At 34.9% G+C, this 22,042-nt stretch overlaps 2 protein-coding genes and 1 pseudogene across 2 annotated transcripts; 1 reads left to right on the top strand and 2 right to left on the bottom strand.

Moving 5' to 3' along the window:
• Positions 1-6,312: 6,312 nt before the first annotated feature.
• Positions 6,313-13,442, bottom strand: LOC107930338 (berberine bridge enzyme-like 7; annotated as a pseudogene).
• A 1,104-nt stretch (positions 13,443-14,546) lies between these two features.
• Positions 14,547-16,352, top strand: LOC107930319 (berberine bridge enzyme-like 7). Its single transcript, XM_016861950.2, has one exon. It carries the CDS (start codon positions 14,578-14,580, stop codon positions 16,252-16,254), a length of 1,677 nt encoding a protein of 558 aa, XP_016717439.1. The 5' UTR covers positions 14,547-14,577; the 3' UTR covers positions 16,255-16,352.
• Positions 16,353-19,652: 3,300 nt separating this feature from the next.
• LOC107930352 (berberine bridge enzyme-like 10) lies at positions 19,653-21,453 on the bottom strand. Its single transcript, XM_016861980.2, has one exon. The coding sequence runs from the start codon at positions 21,363-21,365 to the stop codon at positions 19,758-19,760; it is 1,608 nt and encodes a 535-aa protein (XP_016717469.1). The 5' UTR covers positions 21,366-21,453; the 3' UTR covers positions 19,653-19,757.
• Between the last annotated feature and the right edge of the window lie 589 nt (positions 21,454-22,042).

Below are 22,042 nucleotides of genomic sequence, written 5' to 3'. Positions count from 1 at the left end.
TGCTGAGGTCTTTTCAATTTCTGTTCTTCAATTTCTGTTCGTAAAAAAAATCAACTCATATTGCGAGAGGTGAGTTGAGCCTCAGGACACGCTGAGGTAATTTCAATTTCTGTTTTCAAAATTCAACTTATATTGCGAGAAATGAGTTGAGCCTCAAGACACGTTGAGGTATTTTCAATTTCTGTTTTCAAAAAAAAATCAACTTATATTGCGAGAGGTGAGTTGAGCCTCGGTTCACATGCTGAGGTATTTTCAATTTCTGTTTTTTTAAAAAAAATCAACTCATATTGCGAGAGGTGAGTTGAGCTTCAGATTACACACTGTGGTATTTTTTTCAATTCATATTGCGAGAGGTGAGTTGAGCCTCAGGACACGATGAGGTAATTTCAATTTCTGTTTGTCAAGAATCAACTCATATTGCGAGAGCTGGGTTGAACCTTTTAATTTCTACTTTTTCAAAATCAGCTCATATTGCAAGAGGTGAGTTGAGCCTCGGGGCACGCTGAGGTATTTTCAATTTTTGTGTTTTAATTTCAACTCATATTGCGAGAGGTGAGTTGAGCCTCAGTACACGCTGAGGTATTTTCAATTTTCGTTTTTTTAATTTATGTTTCAAAAAAAATCAACTCATATTGCGAGAAGTGAGTTGAGCCTCAAGACGCTGAGGTAATTTCAATTTTTGTTTGTCAAAAATCAACTCATATTGCGAGAGGTGAGTTGAGCCTCAGGACACGCTGAGGTGGTTTTAATTTATGTTCATAAAAAATTAGCTCATATTGCAAGAGGTGAGTTGAGCCTTGGCTCACACGCTGAGGTATTTTCAATTTCTGGTTTTCAATTTCTGTTTTTCAAAAATCGACTCATATTGCGAGAGGTGAGTTGAGCCTCGGGACACGCTAAGGTAATTTCAATTTCTGTTTGTCAAAAATTAACTCATATTGCGAGAGGTGAGTTGAGCCTCGGCTCACATGCTGAGGTCTTTTCAATTTCTGTTCGTAAAAAAAAATCAACTCATATTGCTAGAGGTGAGTTGAGCCTCAGGACACGCTGAGGTAATTTCAATTTCTGTTGTTAAAAAAAAATCAACTCAAATTGCGAGAGGTGAGTTGAGCCTCAGGACACGCTGAGGTATTTTTAAATTTCTGTTTTTCAAAAATCAACTCATATTGCGAGATGTGAGTTGAGCCTTGGGTTCACATGTCGAGGTATTTTCAAAATCTACTTTTGCGAGAGGTGAGTTGAGCCTTGGCTCACGTGCTGAGCTATTTTCAATTTCTGTTTTTAATGTCTAGTTTTACAGAGTCAATTCATATTGCGAGAAATGAGTTGAGCTCAGGATCACATGCCGAGTAAAGAATCACTATTAGAGCTGATTGAAGACACCATATTTTGTCTCCCTGAAGTTGCAGTGGAGTTAATCGAGGATATCATATCTTGCCTTTCTAAAGTGGCAGAAGAGAAAACCCAAAACCTTATCTCACTGAAGCAATAGAAGAGCATACTGAATTACATTGGAACAGATTGAAGCTACAAGGCATATCTCCGAATTTGCAGTGGATTGAACCAAAGCTACAAGATGCGATGGACTGGAAAGAGACTACCTGGATGAGAAGAGCACCAAAGAAGTCCATACTTAGCAAGACCGGGCAAAATTGGCCTTTCTTTATATCTTTGCTCTATTCTCGTTGCACGATAATAAGCAAAGAGGGGCAGCTGTTGTAGGCCAATTTTAGCCCATTTACATCAAAACCCAATTTAACCTTACCTAACCCACCAAAATTAAACCCAAAACCCAAAATCTTAACTACCCAAAGCCCAATTTACATCAAAACCTCAATGGCCCAAATTCTAAGCCCAAATCAAAATAAAAAACCTAGCCCACAACTTAAACTTTTCTCAACTAGCCACTCCTTTTCCACCACCAACTCCACTAGCCACACCTTTCCACCACCAACTCCACTAGCCACTCTTTTTTCCACCACCAACTCCACTAGCCACACCTTGTCCACCACCAACTCCACTAGCCACTCTTTTTCCACCACTAACTCCACTAGCCACACCTTCTCCACCACCACTTGTACCTACAAATGAAGACATAAACAATAAAAAAATATTTTGTAAATGGCTATATAAGCCTTCTCATATTTTGTATATGGAGGGGATTTTTTTGGAGAGTTTTAGGGGGGGATTTTTTTTGGAGAGTTTTTGGGAGAGAAAGTTATTGTAAAGGATTTTTTGAGAGGTTTCTTTTTAAAGTAATTAAGGAGAAGAGTTATTGTGAAGGCTAGTTTTTGGAGAAGCTAGTTTTTTTGAAGATTAATCAAAGATCAAAGCAAAAGAGGTTTCTTTGTCTATTCTCATTTTAAGTTCTTTGTTTACTTATTGTTTTCCTTTCAATCTTATTTTGTTTCTTTTATACGAAAGTAAAAATAAAAAATAAAAGGAGGAAGCTTACCCATTTTTACCGAAAAAGTTTTTTTGAGGTCCGGCTGCCGCGTACGGTGGCGCCGGCGGCTGTCCGATGACCGGACGATGGCCGACCTTGTGGCCGAAAATCATCCACCCTCTCCCTCTCTCTCCTTTTTTTTGTTATTATTATATTTCTTAATATTATATTATATATATTCTTTTAATATATTAGGTATATTTTAAATTCTATATTACGTATATATATATTTTATACTATTTTATGTATATATCTTTAATATTATATTATTTATATATATATATTTTTACATGTTATCTTATGTATATATCTTAACTATATTATGTATGTATTTTTAACACTATATTATGTACATATTTTTAAAATTATCACGTATTTTTTTTATATATGTACATATTGATGTAGTATTATTAATAGTATTGATTTTTAAACATCATTATTATTTCTAATATATATATTATGTACATTTTTTTTATTTCTATTTTATTTTTTATTTGTCAATATTAATTATTATTATTCTAATATTTTGATATTTTAATATTTTATATTTTATATATTTTATTATTCACATCATTATTCGCATTTTTTTGACAATAATATTCTTGGATTTTTTTTACTATCATTTTAAAAACTTTTTACATTTTAATTTTAAGAATAAGGCAATGTACCGATTTTAACATTAAGTCATTGATTTCATCGCTATGTTGGGTGAAATTAATCGGCTCGTGTTAAAAACGGGACGTCCTTCTAAAAAATAAAAAAACTTGCAACTTCTCATTTCCTTCAATCGGATCACACTTAAATGTCAAATTGAATTCGTATTTTTGAAAATCAAGACAACATGTGTTTAATAAGATACCAATTTTGGGCGTCGCGAGGGTGCCAATACCTTCCTCGTGCATAACCGACTCCCGAACCCTAAATTTTCTCTGGATTTTAACGTAGACCTAAACTTAGCCTTTTATTTGTTTTAATAAGAGATCTAATAGGTGTCCGATCACACCTAGGAAAAAGGATCGGTGGCGACTCCCTGTTTATTTCAAAAATCAAACGTCAAATTTCAAACTTTTTTTCAATAAATTGCCACAATTAGCGACCAAGCTAAGCTAAAATTTTTACGTCGCTACACAACCCCTAGCTACCCTTATCAAGAACTCTGCCTAACTTTTAAATTAAATATCTTATCATGTTTATATATACATATCTATGACTTTTATTCAACATTCTATTTCTTTTTATCAACTTTAGATTTCAACTTCTTTCTTCCGTTGCTGACGCGTAAGTTTCAAATTTATTTCTTTCAAGTTAATAGTTGATTGATGATAAAGTGTCGTCTGACATAGGGATGTCAAAATCAATATATGAGTATGTGTTAGAGAACAATATACTAGACTGGCTTGCTATGAGTATATTTCTTGGATTATTATATAATAATCACAACAGTATTCATAGTGATAATTATGTATACGATCCTCAAACTTGAGATCATCATTGTCCCAACATCGTGAGTCGTATATTTTGATACATGTGATAAATTGAACATCGATAATGGCAATGTATCGCAAAGAAAAGAAAGAAAAAATAGAACACACAGAATTTTACATGAAAACCCTTTCGGAAAAAAATCATGGGCGGAGTAGAAGAAAATTCACTTTGTCGAATTCAAATTATACAAAATGAGAGACAATTACATCTATTGATAGGTTTAAAACCTCATTCTAATCAAAGTCAAATAGAAGTAATGCAGTAAGGTTAAAACACCTTATTCATTTGTGCAGCTTGTATCGTAACAACTCGGCCTTCACTCTCGTAGATCCCCCTATCTTGCCACTTGTACTTTTATTTTTAACAGGAATTTGGGCCACACAAATCTAACAATAAACTCAAACGTCTACCATAACAGGTTGTACTATAAAGACTGATGTTGGATATACCAAAGTCTATGTAATGGGATATGATTGATCAAGATAGGATTTGTCCCTCCTACATAATGGTTACTTGATGGAGTGAGACTAGAAATGGATGGTCATACTCAAATAAGCTTATATAAAATATCACACTTATTTGTTTATTGTAGTCTATTCAGAATATCAAGAAATATGATATTAGACTATACAAGTGTGACTATTTCATGACTTGTGTCCAATTTAGATATAAAGGATAAAATGATATAATACATGAAAATTTTATCACAGAAAGGTTATATCGATTCACGACTTCTTGTAACTTGAGTAGCAATGGTGCATTGCTCAATGTCACTCATTGCTTGTAACATTAGAAATGTTATTGTATTACTACTAACGTTACAAGAGTCTACAGGGCCACACCTAATGGTTGAAGCAAACAGAATACGAACACAGTTGGTATTGTATATATTTAGTTGTTACATGAATTAAATTAATTATTGAATTAATTATTTATTCAAAATTTTCATTTTAAAGTTAGCTACATAAGATTTAATGTATCATTTAGTGGTTAAATTAACAATTTTAATAACAAAAGAACTTGATTGATATAACCTTAATAGAAGGGGTGAAGCCAGATATTATGTCTTTTTTTGGGGGGGGCTAGTTATGTATTTTTATGAGAGCTAAAATGCATTTTAACCATTGTATTAACTTATATATTTATATTTTTTAAAGAAATAAATTAAAATTTTATCATTTTGGGGTCAAAGTACAATTTGATTGTTTACTAATTTATAATTTAATAAAATATAACGGGGCCAATGTAATATTTTCCTATTTTAGTGGGGCCTGGCCCCTACTAAGTACCAACCCCTTGGTGTCGCTCCTATTCAATAATTTGAGGATATAATTAAAATATTTTAAAATTTGAAGACTAGTTAAAAATGAGGATCATAGATACAATTAATTCTTATACAATACAAGTTGTTTTATTGTGAATTACACAAACAAAATCACATAAAGATATTCTTATTTATTATAAATGCAAGAACATGATATGCTTAAAATTACAAGCAAATTCATAAGATATTTGGTTTTCATTTATAGATGATTGTAGAAGGCCAGGATTTCAATGGGGCAATGGGGGTATGCTTTGCTCGTTTTTGAAGAAATTCTCGGGATCGATCGTGGCTTTCGCATTTGCTAGTCTTTTGAAATTGTTTCGGAAATATTTAGCGTCGAGAAGAGAAGCGAATAGTTTGGTTAATGGTCTTGAAAAATTGGGAGTTTGTCGTCAACAAATGTTTTGCTATTGATTTTGTTCTATTGAGGATATTAGGTGATTTTCTGGTGTTAAGTTCGTTTGTTTCTGGTTTACTCTGCTAAAGCGTTTTATTTGGACTAGATGGACTTTTATTTTATTTAAACCTTATGAGGCAACTTTTTATTTATTTAAAATTTTTATTTTAAAATTAATTACATAAGATATAACATTGGTAACAAAAGAATCTAATTCATATAAACATTGATAGCATGGGTAAAGCCATAAATTATGTTTTTTTAGGAGGCGAGTTTTGTGTTTTTATGAGAGCTAAAATGTAATTTAACCATTGTATTAACTTATATATTTTCCTATTCTAGGGGGACTTGGCCCCTACCAATCCTTTGGTGTTGTTCTCTTCGATAATTTGAGGGTGTAATTAAAATGTTTTAAAATTTGAGAATCAATTAAAAATGAAAATCATAATTTGAAAATGTGAAATGCAATTAACTCTTATACAATACAAGTTAATTTATTCTTTATTATATAAATACATGGTAAAATTGAATTACACAAACAAAATCACATCAATATATTCTTATTTATTATGCATGGAACAACATGATATGTTTAAAATTACAAGCAAATTCATAAGATATTTGGTTTTCATTTATAGATAATTGTAGAAGGCCAGGATTTCAATGAGGCAATGGTGGTATGCTTTGCTCGTTCTTGAAGAAATTCTCGGGATCGATCGTGGCTTTTGCATTTGCTAGTGTTGCGCGGAAGCGTGTGAAAGAGTAAAATTATTGTACTGAAAAATCACACTAAGTTCAATTCCCAGGAAAGAGTGGTAGATCACGAAGATCACTTAAATACCAAGTCTTTCCTAGCCAGAATATCCCTCTATCGTAATTTAATAGCATAATAAATCACTACAACCACATTCACAAAATATGCAAAACAAATAATAAAGAACACCAGAATTTTAACGAGGTTCAGCAAATTTTGCCTATGTCCTCGGGCACTACCAAATATATTTCACTCCAAAAATTACAAGTGAAATTTACAAATAGAGAGAGAGAATAATGCCTTAAGTAGAGAATGGCAATTATGGGATGAAGAAAGTAAGCAATGGTTAGGCCTATTTATAGTTGAGGTTCAAGGATCAACTTGCAATGTCCCTATACAATTAGGGACCAAAATTGCAATTATCCCATGCCAACTTTTAACCCAACTTGCCAACCAATATTACTTTCTACTTTCGGTGCCCACCCCATTTGACTTTTCAAACAATGGTGGGTTCCAATAATCTCCACCTTGAAGATTTGATTACGATAATCTTATCTTCACACAATTCTTTCTGCTTTTGACAACAATACTTGATAGTGCCTTCTTCAACTATTAAACTTGCAGGATATTAATCAAGTTCAAACAATGTTCGAACTTGGTTGCTGTTACCACCTTGGTCATCATATCTGCGGGATTATCTGCAGTCTTGATCTTCTGAAGACAAATTTTCCCCTCTTCAATAATTTCCCGCACAAAATGGAATCGTACGTCGACATGTTTTGTACGTGCATGATAGACTTGATTCTTTGCTAAATGAATAGCACTTTGACTATCACAATACACGTTAATATGCTCCTGAACCAACCCCAAGGTTTTAGCCATACCTTGTAACCAAACAGCCTCCTTTACAGCCTCTGTTACAGCCATGTACTCGGCTTCTGTGATTGACAATGCAACTGTAGACTGTAGTGTAGACTTCCAACTTATTGGTCCTCCAGCAAGTGTAAACACATAACCGGTGGTTGATCTTCGCTTGTCCAAATCACCGGCATAGTCAGAATCAACGTACCCAATAACACCTTTACCAAGTGTATTATCCTGCTTGAACAGTAATCCAACATCCACGGTCTTCTGAATATACCGTAGAATCCATTTCACAGCTTGCCAATGTCCTTTTCCAGGATTATGCATATACCTGCTCACTATACTAACTGCCTGTGAAATGTCGGGTCTTGTACACACCATTGCATACATCAAGCTACCCACTGCATTAGAATACGAAACTTGCAACATGTATTCTCGTTCCGTATTCGTCGAAGGAGATAGTTGTGCAGAAAGCTTGAAATGAGAAGCCAACGGGGTACTTACAGGTTTTGTCTGCTCGTTCATGCCAAACTGCTGTAGTACCTTTTTCAAATACTGCTTCTGAGACAAGCTAACTCTATCATGAGCTCTATCTCTCCATATTTCCATGCCGAGAATCTTTTTAGCTTCTCCTAGATCTTTCATCTCAAACTCGAGATTGAGTTGAGTCTTCAATCTTTCAATCTCAACTTTGCTCTTAGATGCTATTAGCATATCATCAACATATAAGAGCAAGTATATGAAAGTTCCTTCTTGTAGCTTCTGAAAATACACGCAATGATCAAATTTACTTCTTGTGTACCTTTGCCCTTTCATGAACTGATCAAATCGCTTGTACCACTGCCTCGGAGATTGCTTCAATCCATAAAGCGACTTTGTCAGTTTGCAAACCCAATTTTTTTTTCCAGCAACCTTGAATCCATCTGGCTGAGTCATATAGATTTCCTCTTCCAAATCACCGTGTAAAAACGCGGTCTTCACATCAAGCTGAACTAGTTCAAGATCATATTGCGCAACCAAGGCTAGCAAAATCCGAATAGACGAATGCTTCACAACTGGAGAAAACACTTCATTGTAGTCTATTCCTTCTTTCTGAGCGTAACCCTTTGCTACTAATCTAGCCTTGTATCGAATTTCATTTTTATCAGGAAATCCTTCCTTCTTTGCATATACCCATTTGCATTCAATTGCCTTCTTTCCCTTGGGTAGTGTCACCAACTCCCAGGTCTTATTTTTATGAAGAGACTGCATTTCTTCATTCACTGCTTGCTTCCACTTTACACCATCAGGGTTACTTATTACTTCTGTGTAAGTAGAAGGAACATCATCATCTGTAATTGGAAGTGCATAGGCCACTATATCATCAAAGCGAGCAGGCTTACGAATCTCTCTTCTTGGCCTTCTATATGCAATTGAATCTTGTTGCTGTAGAGGTTCTTGGGTAGGAACCTCTTCATCATTTGTCCCTTCAATATTAGCTGGATCATCGTTAACCTTTTCAAGCTCCACCTGCTGCAAAGTACTACTGGTTTTGTCATCCTTTTGTAAATCCTTGTACTTCAACATAGTTGATTCATCAAAAGTCACATCTCTACTGAAAACAATCTTCCTTGTATCAGGACACCAGAGACGATATCCTTTTACTCCATCAGTTATACCCAAGAATAATGCTTTCTTTGCTCTTGGGTCTAACTTAGATTCTTTTACATGATAATATGCAGTGGAACCAAATACATGCAAAGAATCATAATCAGTAGCAGATTTACCAGTCCACATCTCCATAGGAGTTTTTCAATTTATTGCAGCTGATGGCAAACGGTTAATTAGATGGCACGCATATGTAACTGCCTCAGCCCAAAATTCTTTGCCCAATCCAGTATTGGAAAACATACATCGAACTTTCTCCAGTATAGTTCGATTCATTCGTTCTGCCACCCCATTTTGCTGTGGTGTATCCCGAACAGTGAAGTGTCGCACAATGCCCTCATCTTGGCATACTTGTAGAAATGGATCGTTTTTGTACTCAGTACCATTATCTGATCGAAGTCGTTTGACCTTTCGACAGTCTGAGTCTCCACCATCTTCTTCCATTTCAGAAATGCATCCAAAACTTCACTTTTTTTTCATTAGATACACCCATACTTTTCTTGAATAATCATCAACAAAAGTAACAAAATAGTGCATACCTCCTAAAGAAGCTACTTTGGTAGGTCCCCACACATCACTGTGAACGTAGTCCAGAATTCCTTTCGTATTGTGAATTGCTGGACCAAATTTTACCCTCTTCTACTTGCCCAGAACACAATGTTCACAGAATTCCATTTTGCAAGAATTTGCACCTTTCAACAAGCCTTGCTTCACCAATGTCTGCAAAGCTTTTTCACCAGTATGTCCCAATCGCATATGCCATAATCTGGTAGCCTCTGAATCTACATCTTTTGTAGAAACTGTTGATGTTGATCCAATAACTGTACTTCCATTTAAAAAATACAAGTTATTTCTTCTTGTGCCTTTCATCACCGTCAGTTGCCCAGTTACTACTTTTAGTAATCCATCTCTCAAAGTGATTGTGAGCCCTTTAGATTCTAGGGCACCTAATGAGATGAGATTTTTCTTCAGGCTAGGTACGTAGCGAACATCTGTCAAGACTTGGATTGAGCCGTCGTGATTCTTCAATTGGACTGTACCCACTCCCATTGTCTTACAAGCACTATCATTGCCCATAAGAACAATTCCACCTTCTAGCTCTTTAAGACTAGAAAACCAGTCCTTATTAGGACACATATGGTAAGTACATCCTGAATCCAAAATCCATTCATCCGTTTGACATGCCATTGCCATGCCAACCAAGCTAAAGTCTGACTCCTCATCATGCTCCGCTACACATGCATTAGAAATAGCCTTGCCCTTTTGTAGCTTAGGACAATTCTTTTTCCAATGCCCTTTTTCACGGCAAAAGGCACATTCATCTTTGGCGGGTCTCCCTTTGGACTTTCCCCTTCTACCAGATTTGCTGCTGTGTGAATGACCTCTTACTGTTAAGACTTCTGCGGTTGTATCTCTGTGATCTCTTTTATCTTTTTTTCGAGTCTCAGATCTATACAACGCACTACAGACTGCATCAAATGTGATCGTGTCCTTCCCATGAAGCAATGTGGTGGTAAGATGATCATATTCATCAGGAAGGGAATTCAACAACAATAATGCCTTGTCTTCATCTTCAAATTTCTCATCCAAATTTAGCAAGTCTGCTAAAATTTTATTGAATGAGTTCACATGGTCATTCATCGACATACCGGGTGCATACGTGAATCGATAAAGTTTCTTTTTCATATAAAGCCTATTTTCAAGACTTTTCGTTAGAAACTTTTCTCCCAGTGTATCCCATAACTTCTTCGCTGATGTCTCCCTCATGACAGAGTACTTCTGCTCTTTGGTCAAACATAGGCGGATTGTACCACACGCCTGTCTATTGATCTTGGCCCACTCCTTGTCATCCATCTTGTCAGGTTTTTCTTCAAGGGCTATATCTAGCTCTTGCTGACATAAGACATCCAGGATCTCATATTGCCACATACCAAAATTATTGGTACCGTCAAATTTCTCTACTTCAAATTTTACATTTGTCACAGTAGTCCTTGCTGATGACGATGTTGCTGTCATTTTTCTCCTCAATCCCAACTACTGTATACATGAACAGTACCGTATACGTGAATAGTGCCGTATACGTGAATAGTACTGTATATGTGAATAGTGCCGTATACGTGAATTGTACCGTAAACGGTCGTATTCCCTAAGTACAAACCTGACTCTGGTACCAATTGTTGCGCGGAAGCGTGTGAAAGAGTAAAATTATTGTACTGAAAAATCACACTAAGTTCAATTCCTAGGAAAGAGAGGTAGATCACGAAGATCACTTAAATACCAAGTCTTTCCTAGCCAGAATATCCCTCTATCGTAATTTAATAGCACAATAAATCACTACAATCATATTCACAAAATATGCAAAACAAATAATAAAGAACACCAGAATTTTAACGAGGTTCAGCAAATTTTGCCTACGTCCTCGGGCACTACCAAATATATTTCACTCCAAAAATTACAAGTGAAATTTACAAATAGAGAGAGAGAATAATGCCTTAAGTAGAGAATGGCAATTATGGGATGAAGAAAGTAAGCAATGGTTAGGCCTATTTATAGTTGAGGTTCAAGGATCAATTTGCAATGTCCCTATACAATTAGGGACCAAAATTGCAATTATCCCATGCCAACTTTTAACCCAACTTGCCAACCAATATTACTTTCTTCATCCCATAATTGCCATTCTCTACTTAAGGCATTATTCTCTCTCTCTATTTGTAAATTTCACTTGTAATTTTTGGAGTGAAATATATTTGGTAGTGCCCGAGGACGTAGGCAAAATTTGCTGAACCTCGTTAAAATTCTGGTGTTCTTTATTATTTGTTTTGCATATTTTGTGAATGTGATTGTAGTGATTTATTGTGCTATTAAATTACGATAGAGGGATATTCTGGCTAGGAAAGACTTGGTATTTAAGTGATCTTCGTGATCTACCTCTCTTTCCTGGGAATTGAACTTAGTGTGATTTTTCAGTACAATAATTTTACTCTTTCACACGCTTCCGCGCAACAGCTAGTCTTATGAAATTGTTTCGGAAATATTTAGCGCCGTATTCTTGAGCATCCTCGAAATCCGTCTCGTCGCTTTCGTTGCTGCCAATGTCGAGGTCTCGGTAGTTGAAAAACGCCTCTCTTGGGTTGCTCGATGCATACGGGGCCATTGCGTCGTACAACCTCCTCGACATCTCAACATAACGTTCCGTGGCGTTGATCCCTCCGTCAGACTCGGACCATTGGATCCCGTACAGCACCATGAAGAGGTTTCCGGCTCGGTGTGCAAACGCGGTCTCCGAGTCCGAAATCTCTTCCATTCGCCCACCGTAAGGGTTCATCTGGACGAAGATGTCTTCAATATCCATTAATCCTTGCCATAAGGTCTCTAACCCTTGTTTGGGGATCAATGCTTTGTAGTAATCGGACTTGCTCTTGGAGAACACTCTGTTTTCTTGAACTCTATCGAGCAACACATCAATGGAGGTTCCATTGGGGAAATTTGCCCAGTATAAGGTCGATTCCACCCAACTCATCTCTAAACAGTCATTTCGGGTCAATCCCAATTCGGGAAAGCTTACGTTCATTAATCGTAAAAGTCCATCAGCTTGTTCCAGAAAATGGCCGATGAATGAAACCCTAACGGTTTTATTGTTTCCACTATTGTTGATAGGTTCAGGCTGGAGTCTAATGAAGAGATCTTTGGGTAGCTTAGGGGCAACTTGTTGCCAACGATAAGCCAGCTCCGTTGCGCCTTGTTCCAAGGTCCTTTGCACGGTGAAAACAGTGACCCTAGGTGGAACACGAACCAGCTTGATCCGCCATGAAAGGATGATGCCAAAGCTAGTAGTTCCACCGCCTCTTATAGCCTAAAACACATCTTCCCCCATTGATTTACGGTTAAGGATTCGACCATTAGCGTCAATCAACTGTGCATCAATGACATTATTAATGGAAATCCCGTATTTTCTTATTAAAAATCCATACCCACCTCCACTGAAGTGTCCACCGATGCCTAGAGTGGTACAAACACCAGATGGGAACCCATGGACATTGCTCTTCTCGGCAATCCTATAATAAAGTTCGCCGGTAGTAGCTCCTGCTTGAACCCACGCCGTCTCAGTCGACATGTCGATATCTATAGAGTTTAGATTGAACATATCGAGGATAACAAACGGGACATCAGAAGTGTACGAAAGTCCCTCAAAATCATGACCACCACTTCGAATCCTTAGTTGAAAATCATGTCTCTTGGCGCAAATGACAGCGGCTTGTGCATGGGATGGATGTAGAGCGGTTATAATGGCCACCGGTCTCGAAGTTGCTGATAAAAAAGTTCGAAGATTATTAGCACGTAATTGGTATATAGATTGGAAAGTCGAATTGTTGGGAGTTAATATTGCATCGGTGATCGGAAGAGAAGAATTAGACTGTCGAGGAAGGCATCGAATAAAATCATCAAAATCGGAAGATGTGGCTGATGAAATCAATAATAAAATGAAGATTGAAATAAGGGAAAAGATGGAGCTTGAAATTTTCATTTTTGTTTTCCAGATGGTATTGGTGCATTGCTATTATGATTTAATGGGTTATATATAAAGGGGAGGGACCTGTTTGGATCAGCTCAAAGTTTATCTCAAATTGTCAAAGTCTTGAACATGTTTCTAAGACTTTTCAATAAAGAAATTTCATTTTTGTTTTTTATATTGTTTTTAAATTGAATAAAATCTTTATTCCACTTTTTTTCCTTATATATTAATTTTTTATTTGACCCAAATGTAAAATTTTAGTATCGAAAGGACTTAATTGATATAACCTCGATAGTTTAATGATGTAATTAGAGTGATTTAAAATTTAAGGGCCAATTTAAAATAAGAATCATAGTTTAAAGATGTTTAGTGAAATTAACTCATGTATAAATCCGAAAGTATAATTATAAAGGTTAAATTCTGCTATTAGTTCATATACTTTAAGAAAGTTATAGATTTAATTCATGTAATTTAATTTGGTCATTTTTATCTTTTTACTTTTAAATTTTAAAATTTCAGTCCTCACTAAAAGATAATTGCTAAATTTATTAAATATTGTTATTTCTAAAACTTGATACAACAAACATATTATTATATGTATAATGTAATGCCAGCTTGTTATTTACACATATTATTCACTAAAAATCTAGTTAATGGATTAATAACAGTCATTGTATTAAAATTGAAATTTTAAGAAAAGCACGGCAGCTTAAAATAATCCAATTGAAGAATATAAACTAAATCTACAACTATATGCATAGTATAAGACTAATAATTGAATTTAACCAAAGGAGTTTAATTGCTACTAGCTGAGTTAAGAGTAAAATTTTAAATTTTAAAAATTATAAAAATTAAAATTAATCAATACAAAAAATAAAAATAAAAACAAATCAATCAAATTAATATATAAAAACTAAATATTGGAAGCTTCGAACACAAAGTTGGTTCGTCAAACAAAGAAATAATAAATATATGTGTGTGTACACTCTGGCAAAAAGAAAGTCGAATAAAGATTTTACTAAATATTTTAGAAACAAAATTAAAAACAAAAATGAACTTCTCTTTCTCAAAAGTCTTAGAAAGACTGTAACAATTAGAGATTGGCTTTGAGTTAATCCAAATAGGTCCCTCCCTTCTATATACATATATGCCCCCATTAAATCATTATAGCAATGCACCAATATCATCTAAAAATCCAAAGAAAAAAGAAATGAAAATTTCAAGCTCCATCTTTCCCATCATTTCAATTTTCATTTTGTTATCGATTTCATCTGTAACACCTTCCGATTCAGATGATTCAGATGATTTCGATGATTTTTTTCAATGTTTGCCTAAACAATCTGACTCTTCTATTCCGATTACCGATGCAATTTTAACTCCCAACAATTCATCTTTTCAATATATATACCAATTACGTGCTAATAATCTTCGAACTTTTTTATCAGCAACTTCGAGACCGGTGGCCATTATAACTGCTCGACATCCATCTCATGCACAAGCCGCTGTCATTTGCGCCAAGCGACATGATTTTCAACTAAGGATTCGAAGTGGTGGTCATGATTACGAGGGACTTTCGTACACTTCTGATGTCCCGTTTGTTATTCTCGATATGTTCAACCTAAACTCTATAGACATCGATATGTCGACTGAGACGGCGTGGGTTCAAGCAGGAGCTACTACCGGCGAACTTTATTATAGGATAGCCGAGAAGAGCAATGTCCATGGGTTCCCATCTGGTGTTTGTACCACTCTAGGCATTGGTGGACACTTCAGTGGAGGTGGGTATGGGTTTTTAATTAGAAAATACGGGCTTTCCATTGATAATGTCATTGATGCACAGTTGATCGACGCTAATGGTCGAATCCTTAACCGTAAATCGATGGGGGAAGATGTGTTTTGGGCAATAAGAGGCGGTGGAACAACTAGCTTTGGTATCATCCTTTCATGGCGGATCAAGTTGGTTCGTGTCCCACCTAGGGTCACTGTTTTCACCGTGCAAAGGACCTTGGAACAAGGCGCAACGGAGCTGGCTTATCGTTGGCAACAAGTTGCCCCTAAACTGCCCAAAGATCTCTTCATTAGACTTCAGCCTGAACCTATCAATAATGGTGGAAACAATAAAACTGTTAGGGTTTCATTCATCGGTCATTTTCTTGGACAAGCTGATGTACTTTTCCGATTAATGAACGTAAGCTTTCCCGAATTGGGTTTGACACGAAATGATTGTTTACAGATGAGTTGGGTGGAATCGACCTTATACTGGGCTGGTTTCTCCAATGGATCCTCCATTGATGTGTTGCTTGATAGAGTAGCAGTAAACAAAGTGTTCGCCAAGGAGAAGTCCGATTACTACAAAGCAGTGATCCCTAAACAAGGGTTGGAAACCTTATGGCAAGTGTTGATGGACATTGAAAACATCTTCGTCCAGATGAACCCTTACGGCGGAAGAATGGAAGAGATTTCGGACTCGGAGACCGCGTTTGCGCACCGAGCCGGGAACCTCTTCAAGGTGTTATACGGGATCCAATGGTCCGAGTCCGAAGGAGGGGTAAATGCCACAGCGCGTTACGTCGAGCTATCGAGGAGGTTGTACAATGCAATGGCCCCGTACGCGTCTAGCAACCCGAGGGAAGCGTTTATCAACTACCGAGACCTCGACATCGGCAGCAATGAAAGCGACGAGACGGACTTCGAGGATGCGAAAGAATACGGGGCAAAATATTTTCGTAACAATTTCATAAGACTAGCGGATGTGAAAGCCAAGATAGATCCCAAGAATTTCTTCAAGAACGAGCAAAGCATACCGCCATTGCCATCTCATTGAAATCGTTGCCTTCTACAACCATCTATAGACAATAAATGAAAATGAAATATCTTATGTATAATAGATAATAATATATCTGTGTGATTTTATTTGTGTAATTCAATTTGACCCTTTTTTGTATAATAAAGAATAAATTAACGTATTGTATAAATCAAATTTATGTCGAATTTGTGGACTTTCATATATTAATTTAAAATGATGCTACATCAATAATTGTGTTAATAATTTATGAGAATTTAATCAAATAAAAATTTCATGTATAAAATTATACAATATCAAAATTCATGTATACAATTGTACATTAAATCAAAGTTTATGTCTAATTTTGAGATTAATGCATTTCCTTTTGAATTGGTATGTAGGTTTAAATGAGTTAGAAGGGTAACACCGTCGTCCCACAGTCCCACGATACAAAGTTGGTTGGCGCCTCCATTCTAGCATTTTATTAAGGTTGTCGATTATATATAGATCTTGTTCATATGAATTAGAATGTTTCGTTTTGTAGTAGATCGATGCAAAGTTCTTTTTCAATTGTTACTAATAGTATCGATGCATATTGATTGATTTTTTCGGCATTGGCCCGTAAAAAAAATGAATTGAACAGCCATCTAAATAATTTTTTTTATTTTTCTTATTATTTTAATATTAGAGAGGAGAATATATGGAAGACAAGGTTTGGACTTGTGCCATCTAAATTCTAGAAAGAAGCTTTAATCACTACTCTGACTACTCCGGACAAGTCTTGATTTTTTTATTATTTATTTTGAATTTTTTGAATGATGTATTGTTCTATATATCATATGAAACTCTTAAATAGGAGAATAATACGCTTTAGTGCACTTGAACTCATGACCTCCTACGCTTGCAACAATGTCAATGCGAAACGAGCTAAGATTCAATTAATAAATCTATTTAATTATCCATTATTATTTTCAACAATGAAATTGTATCAACTCAAAATCTAAATTAAATAATATTTGATTGAAAATTGGGGTTAATACTTAGATTTTGATATTTTCTTTCTTGACCTTTCTTTCGCGTTAAAGAAAGAAAGTATGACCACGAGATAGTTATCCAATGACTCATAATTTTCTTTTAATATTATACTCAATAATATAATTAAAAATATAAATAAAATAATAATATATTAAAATTAAAATAAGTTTTAAGCTTAACACAAAATACAAAAGAATTAAAAAATAATTACACAAAATTTACACGTGAGATTCAAATCCAAAATAATTTTAAAAACTCCATATAATTAAGCTAGCTATTAATTAGTCCAAAAATCCTTATCTTGTGGATAGTTCGTATCAATTGTCTAATTCTAAAAGCAATCATCTCTCTTGAATTTTCTTGTGAAAGTACCATTACACATGCATACAAGGAAAATATAAACCAACAATCAATTATTTAAGTCTAATACGTCTTTTAATTATACTTTTCTTTATCATTTTTAGTAAGCTTTTCTTCATCAACTTGTATTCCATATCTTCATTTAATACTTATTTGGAAAGTAATTTGTTTTGGGTTTTTTAATTAATTTTCAAACGCCGATTAAGTCTTAGTTCGATTGGTATGTATATTGTTGTTGTTAAAGATTGTGTGACTTGAATCCCGACACTTGTTGGAGAAATAAATATAGTGGCAAAATAAGGGGATCTGTGGTACGTACGGACCATATCGCACAAGTTGAGCCCGTATAAAACTATACTTCTTCTATTTGGCTTTGATTAGAATAAGGCTTTTCAACCCTTAAATAGATGTAGTCGAAATTCCTCTTGTGTCATTCGTTTTTCAACATTAGTGAATTTCTCCTCCTCTACTGGTGGCTTTTTTCTCGAAAAAGTTTCCACGTAAAATCTGTGTGTTCTTAATTTTTTTTTCTTTTCTTATTGCTTTTGCGATCGCTTTACCGCCATTATCGACGTTTATTATAACAGTTGTCAATATAGGAAGACATGGGTTCAAGTATGCAGAAGTGCATTATCCTCCTATTTATGGATTGAAAATGGACTATAAGTAATTGTAGACATTATTTTTAAAAGAGCAAATATGATAAAAAGTTTTAATAAAGTTATTAAAAAAATAATTTTCAATTAATTGATTAAGGAAAATATTATGGGTTAAAAAAGTTTTGCCCCTCTCCAAAGATATCTATTCAATTTAAGCCTTACAAATTTTTTATCTTTGCCCCTAAAATTTTTCAATTTATCTTGAACCTCATCACATAATTTTTAGATGATTCAAAATTATAAGTTTATAACTTTCTTTTTTTTCGAATTTATATATATAAGGCCAATATCGTGTTTATCAACTCTTATTATGTTATTATTCTAATTTTTTAATAATTATTAAGTAGTTTAAATTATTTTGGGGTTTTATGTCAATAAGAAAATTTAGTATTATGTAATATAAATATATAAAATTATACACTAATAATAGATATAATTAACTGATAATGTATAAAATACGCCGTAAAACAAGGATAGCTATATATGCCACTACTCCACCGCAATTTAATCCAAATGTTAAGTGCACCAAAGGTCATGCAATTAGATCCGGTTGACCTTTGCGAATCCCTTTAGCTTAATTTACCCATTGAATCCCATTTGAAACAAGATAAAGGGGATAGTTTTCATTAAAGGTCCTTAAACTATGATCCAATTTTTAAATTAATTTGTAAGCTTCAAAACATTTTAGTTGAGTCTTCACATTATCGATATCATAGTATCAATTAGATTCTCTCATTGGTCTTGCCATTTGTTTAGACATTAAGTTTTAACTCAAATCTGGCGTAAAACATATTTAAAATATGTAGGTCAAATTGTAAATACGTATTTGCTATTCAACCCTCATGTTTTAAATATGCCCCACGCCATATTTGAGCTGGGATTTCAAGGCTCGAGCTAATGGCTCTAGCTAATGGTTAGGTCAACCGAAATACCTAATTGATATAACATCGTTGAGGGTCGGTTAGCTCCTTTAGGTGAAGTTTTCTAAGTGTTGTCCGTCAAGCAGCCAATCCAACCCCCAACAATTAAAGGTATATGGTACCACTTGGGACGGTAAACTCTCTCTTTACCTCTTAATGGTCATACGTCCACGTATGGTTAACGTGCTCTTGGCTCTGTGAACCAAGCCCTTAGGGCAGTCGCTCACAGCACGCTAGCTTTAGGCAGAGCAAGGGAGACAAAACCCTCTCCCAGGGGACAAATACTTTCAATTGTTGGGAAACCTGCTGATTGTCTGACGGACACCAATTCAAAATTTTCTCCCAAAGGAGTCGGTCAACCCTCAACAAATACCAATATTTCCAAGACACAATTAGAACGCTTTTAAAATTTAAAACCAATAAGTGCAATTAACTCAAAAAAATAGAAACCATTACATGAAGATGAAGAATGTTTAAAAAGCTTGAATTAATGATCACTTGCTACAAACTAATTACTTTATTCTAAGAACAAATTAAACCAAAAAAAAAACAACAACAACAAATGATATTACTTAATAGGAGGAATACTTTGTTCATACTTAAAGAAATTATTAGGATCAACACTAGCCTTCACCTTCGTCAACCTCGTATAATTATCTTTAAAATATTTCCTCCCATAGATTTTAGCATCATCAAAACTAGTCTCGTTGCTTCGGTTGCTTCCAATATCAAGATCCCTGTAATTAAGAAAGCATTCCCTTGGATCTTTGGACACATAAGGAGTCATCCCATCGTATAATTTCCTTAATTTCTTAATGTTGTTGAAGCTCACATTGTTCCCTTCATCAATCCATGAAAACGCATATTGAATCAAAAATAAGTTACCTTTTCTATGAGGAAATGGAGTGTTGGATTCTGGGATTACGTTCATTTTCCCACCATAAGGACTACATTCCAAATCGAACCTTGTTTTATTTATGTCGTTTCTGTTCATCATCGCCATTGTCATCTTCCATATCTTGTTTAAACTCTCTTTGGGTATGACATTTTTGACGTAATCTGATTTGTTTTTGAAAAATAAAGGTGTCCATATTGTTCTATTGAGTAATGTTTCAATCGGTGTTCCTATAGGGAAACCAGCCCAAAATAGTGTTGTTTCGACCCATCTCATTTCATGGCAGTCTTGTTGGGTTAAATTCAACTCCGGGAAGGTTTTGCTTATAATAGGAAGAAGCTTTTCACGTCGCCCGAGGAAGAAACCGATGAAAGTAGCCGTTACCGTCTGGTTTCCGTTGATAAACGATGGCTCTAATTTCACTTTTATGAAGAACTCTTCGTTGATATTTGGTGCTACTTGTTGCCATTTATGAACCAAATCAGTAGCCCCTTGTTCTAAAGTGAACCCTTTTCTGAATACGGTCACTTTATTTGGGACACGAACAAGCTTGATCTTATATGAAACAACGACGGCAAAGCTAGCAGCACCACCTCCTCTAATAGCCCAAAATAGATCTTCACCCATTGAGGCTCTATCATGGACGTTGCCGAGGGCGTCGACGGCGACAATATCGAGAATGTTATCCACCGAGAGCCCATATTTTCTCATCAAGTTCCCGTACCCTCCTCCGCTAAAATGACCACCGATCCCGACAGTAGGACAAATTCCCGAAGGGAAACCGTGCATGTTTGTTTTGTTAGCAATGTGGTAGTAAAGCTCTCCCAACGTTGCACCAGATTGAACCCAAGCAGTTTCAGTTTTGACATCGATGTCAATGGATCGAAAATTGGACATGTCGAGGATGATGAAGGTAACATTTGATCTATACGAAAGTCCTTCATAATCATGGCCACCGCTTCGGATCCTGATCTGCAAACCATTGTCCTTTGCACATATAACAGTCCCTTGGACATGGTCGATACGTGTAGGCACTACGATGGCAACCGGTTTCAGGGTTTCGGGGTTCAAAAACCGACGGTTTTTGATACGTGCTTGTAGGATAGTTTGGAAAGCAGGGTTCGAAGCGATGTAAATTGATTGAGAGACTATCGGATCGGATCCGTAATGAAGGCAATGAAGGAAATTGGTTAATGATGAAGATTGGGAAATTGTTGGAGATGGTAAAGATAGTAATGAAATGAAAAGGGTTAAAAAATTAAAGCACTTGGGATTCAACATTTTGTGTTTCTCTTCTATTATTTGATTCACTGATAATATAATTTATTTTCCACAATTTCTCCTTATAAAAAGTAAGAACAACAGATTATCATAATTTATTTTTCACATGGAAAACATTTTCTATGTTATAATCAACGAGACTTTAGTTTATAGCAAGAGAAAGTCCTAAAAGTTCCGAACTTCAAGGGTTTCCAAATGTAATTCAATAGGTGATATATGGATATAAATAATACAACACTACATTTTTTTGTTAAAATCTATGTAAATATATATATATACAAAAATATTTAATATGAATACAATAAGAATCAACAATTATATGTGCTATGTCAATCAATATATATATAAATATTGAGGGTTAAATTTATTATACTAATTTTAAAATTGTTATCAGGGATGGATTTAGAAATTATTTTAGAGGGCGAAAATTGAATTATAAATTTTTGAAGTGTCAAATATAGATTTTTATCATTTATTATTTTATTATTTTATCATTTTTAAAGAGACTGAATAGAAAATTTTTTTCTTTTTGGAAGGGCAGAAGCATAATTTTTCTAATATTAATTTTAATTTTATCATTTATAAGTAACTAGAATTGCATTTTTCATTTTGGGGCGAGGTAAGGTCTTACCCCTTTATATTCACCTTTGATTGTCACGTCATCTCTTTATCACAAA

The sequence above is a fragment of the Gossypium hirsutum genome, chromosome D10, assembly GCF_007990345.1.
Source record: "Gossypium hirsutum isolate 1008001.06 chromosome D10, Gossypium_hirsutum_v2.1, whole genome shotgun sequence".
Taxonomy (NCBI): domain Eukaryota; kingdom Viridiplantae; phylum Streptophyta; class Magnoliopsida; order Malvales; family Malvaceae; genus Gossypium; species Gossypium hirsutum.
This window is presented reverse-complemented; position numbering and strand designations above follow the sequence as displayed.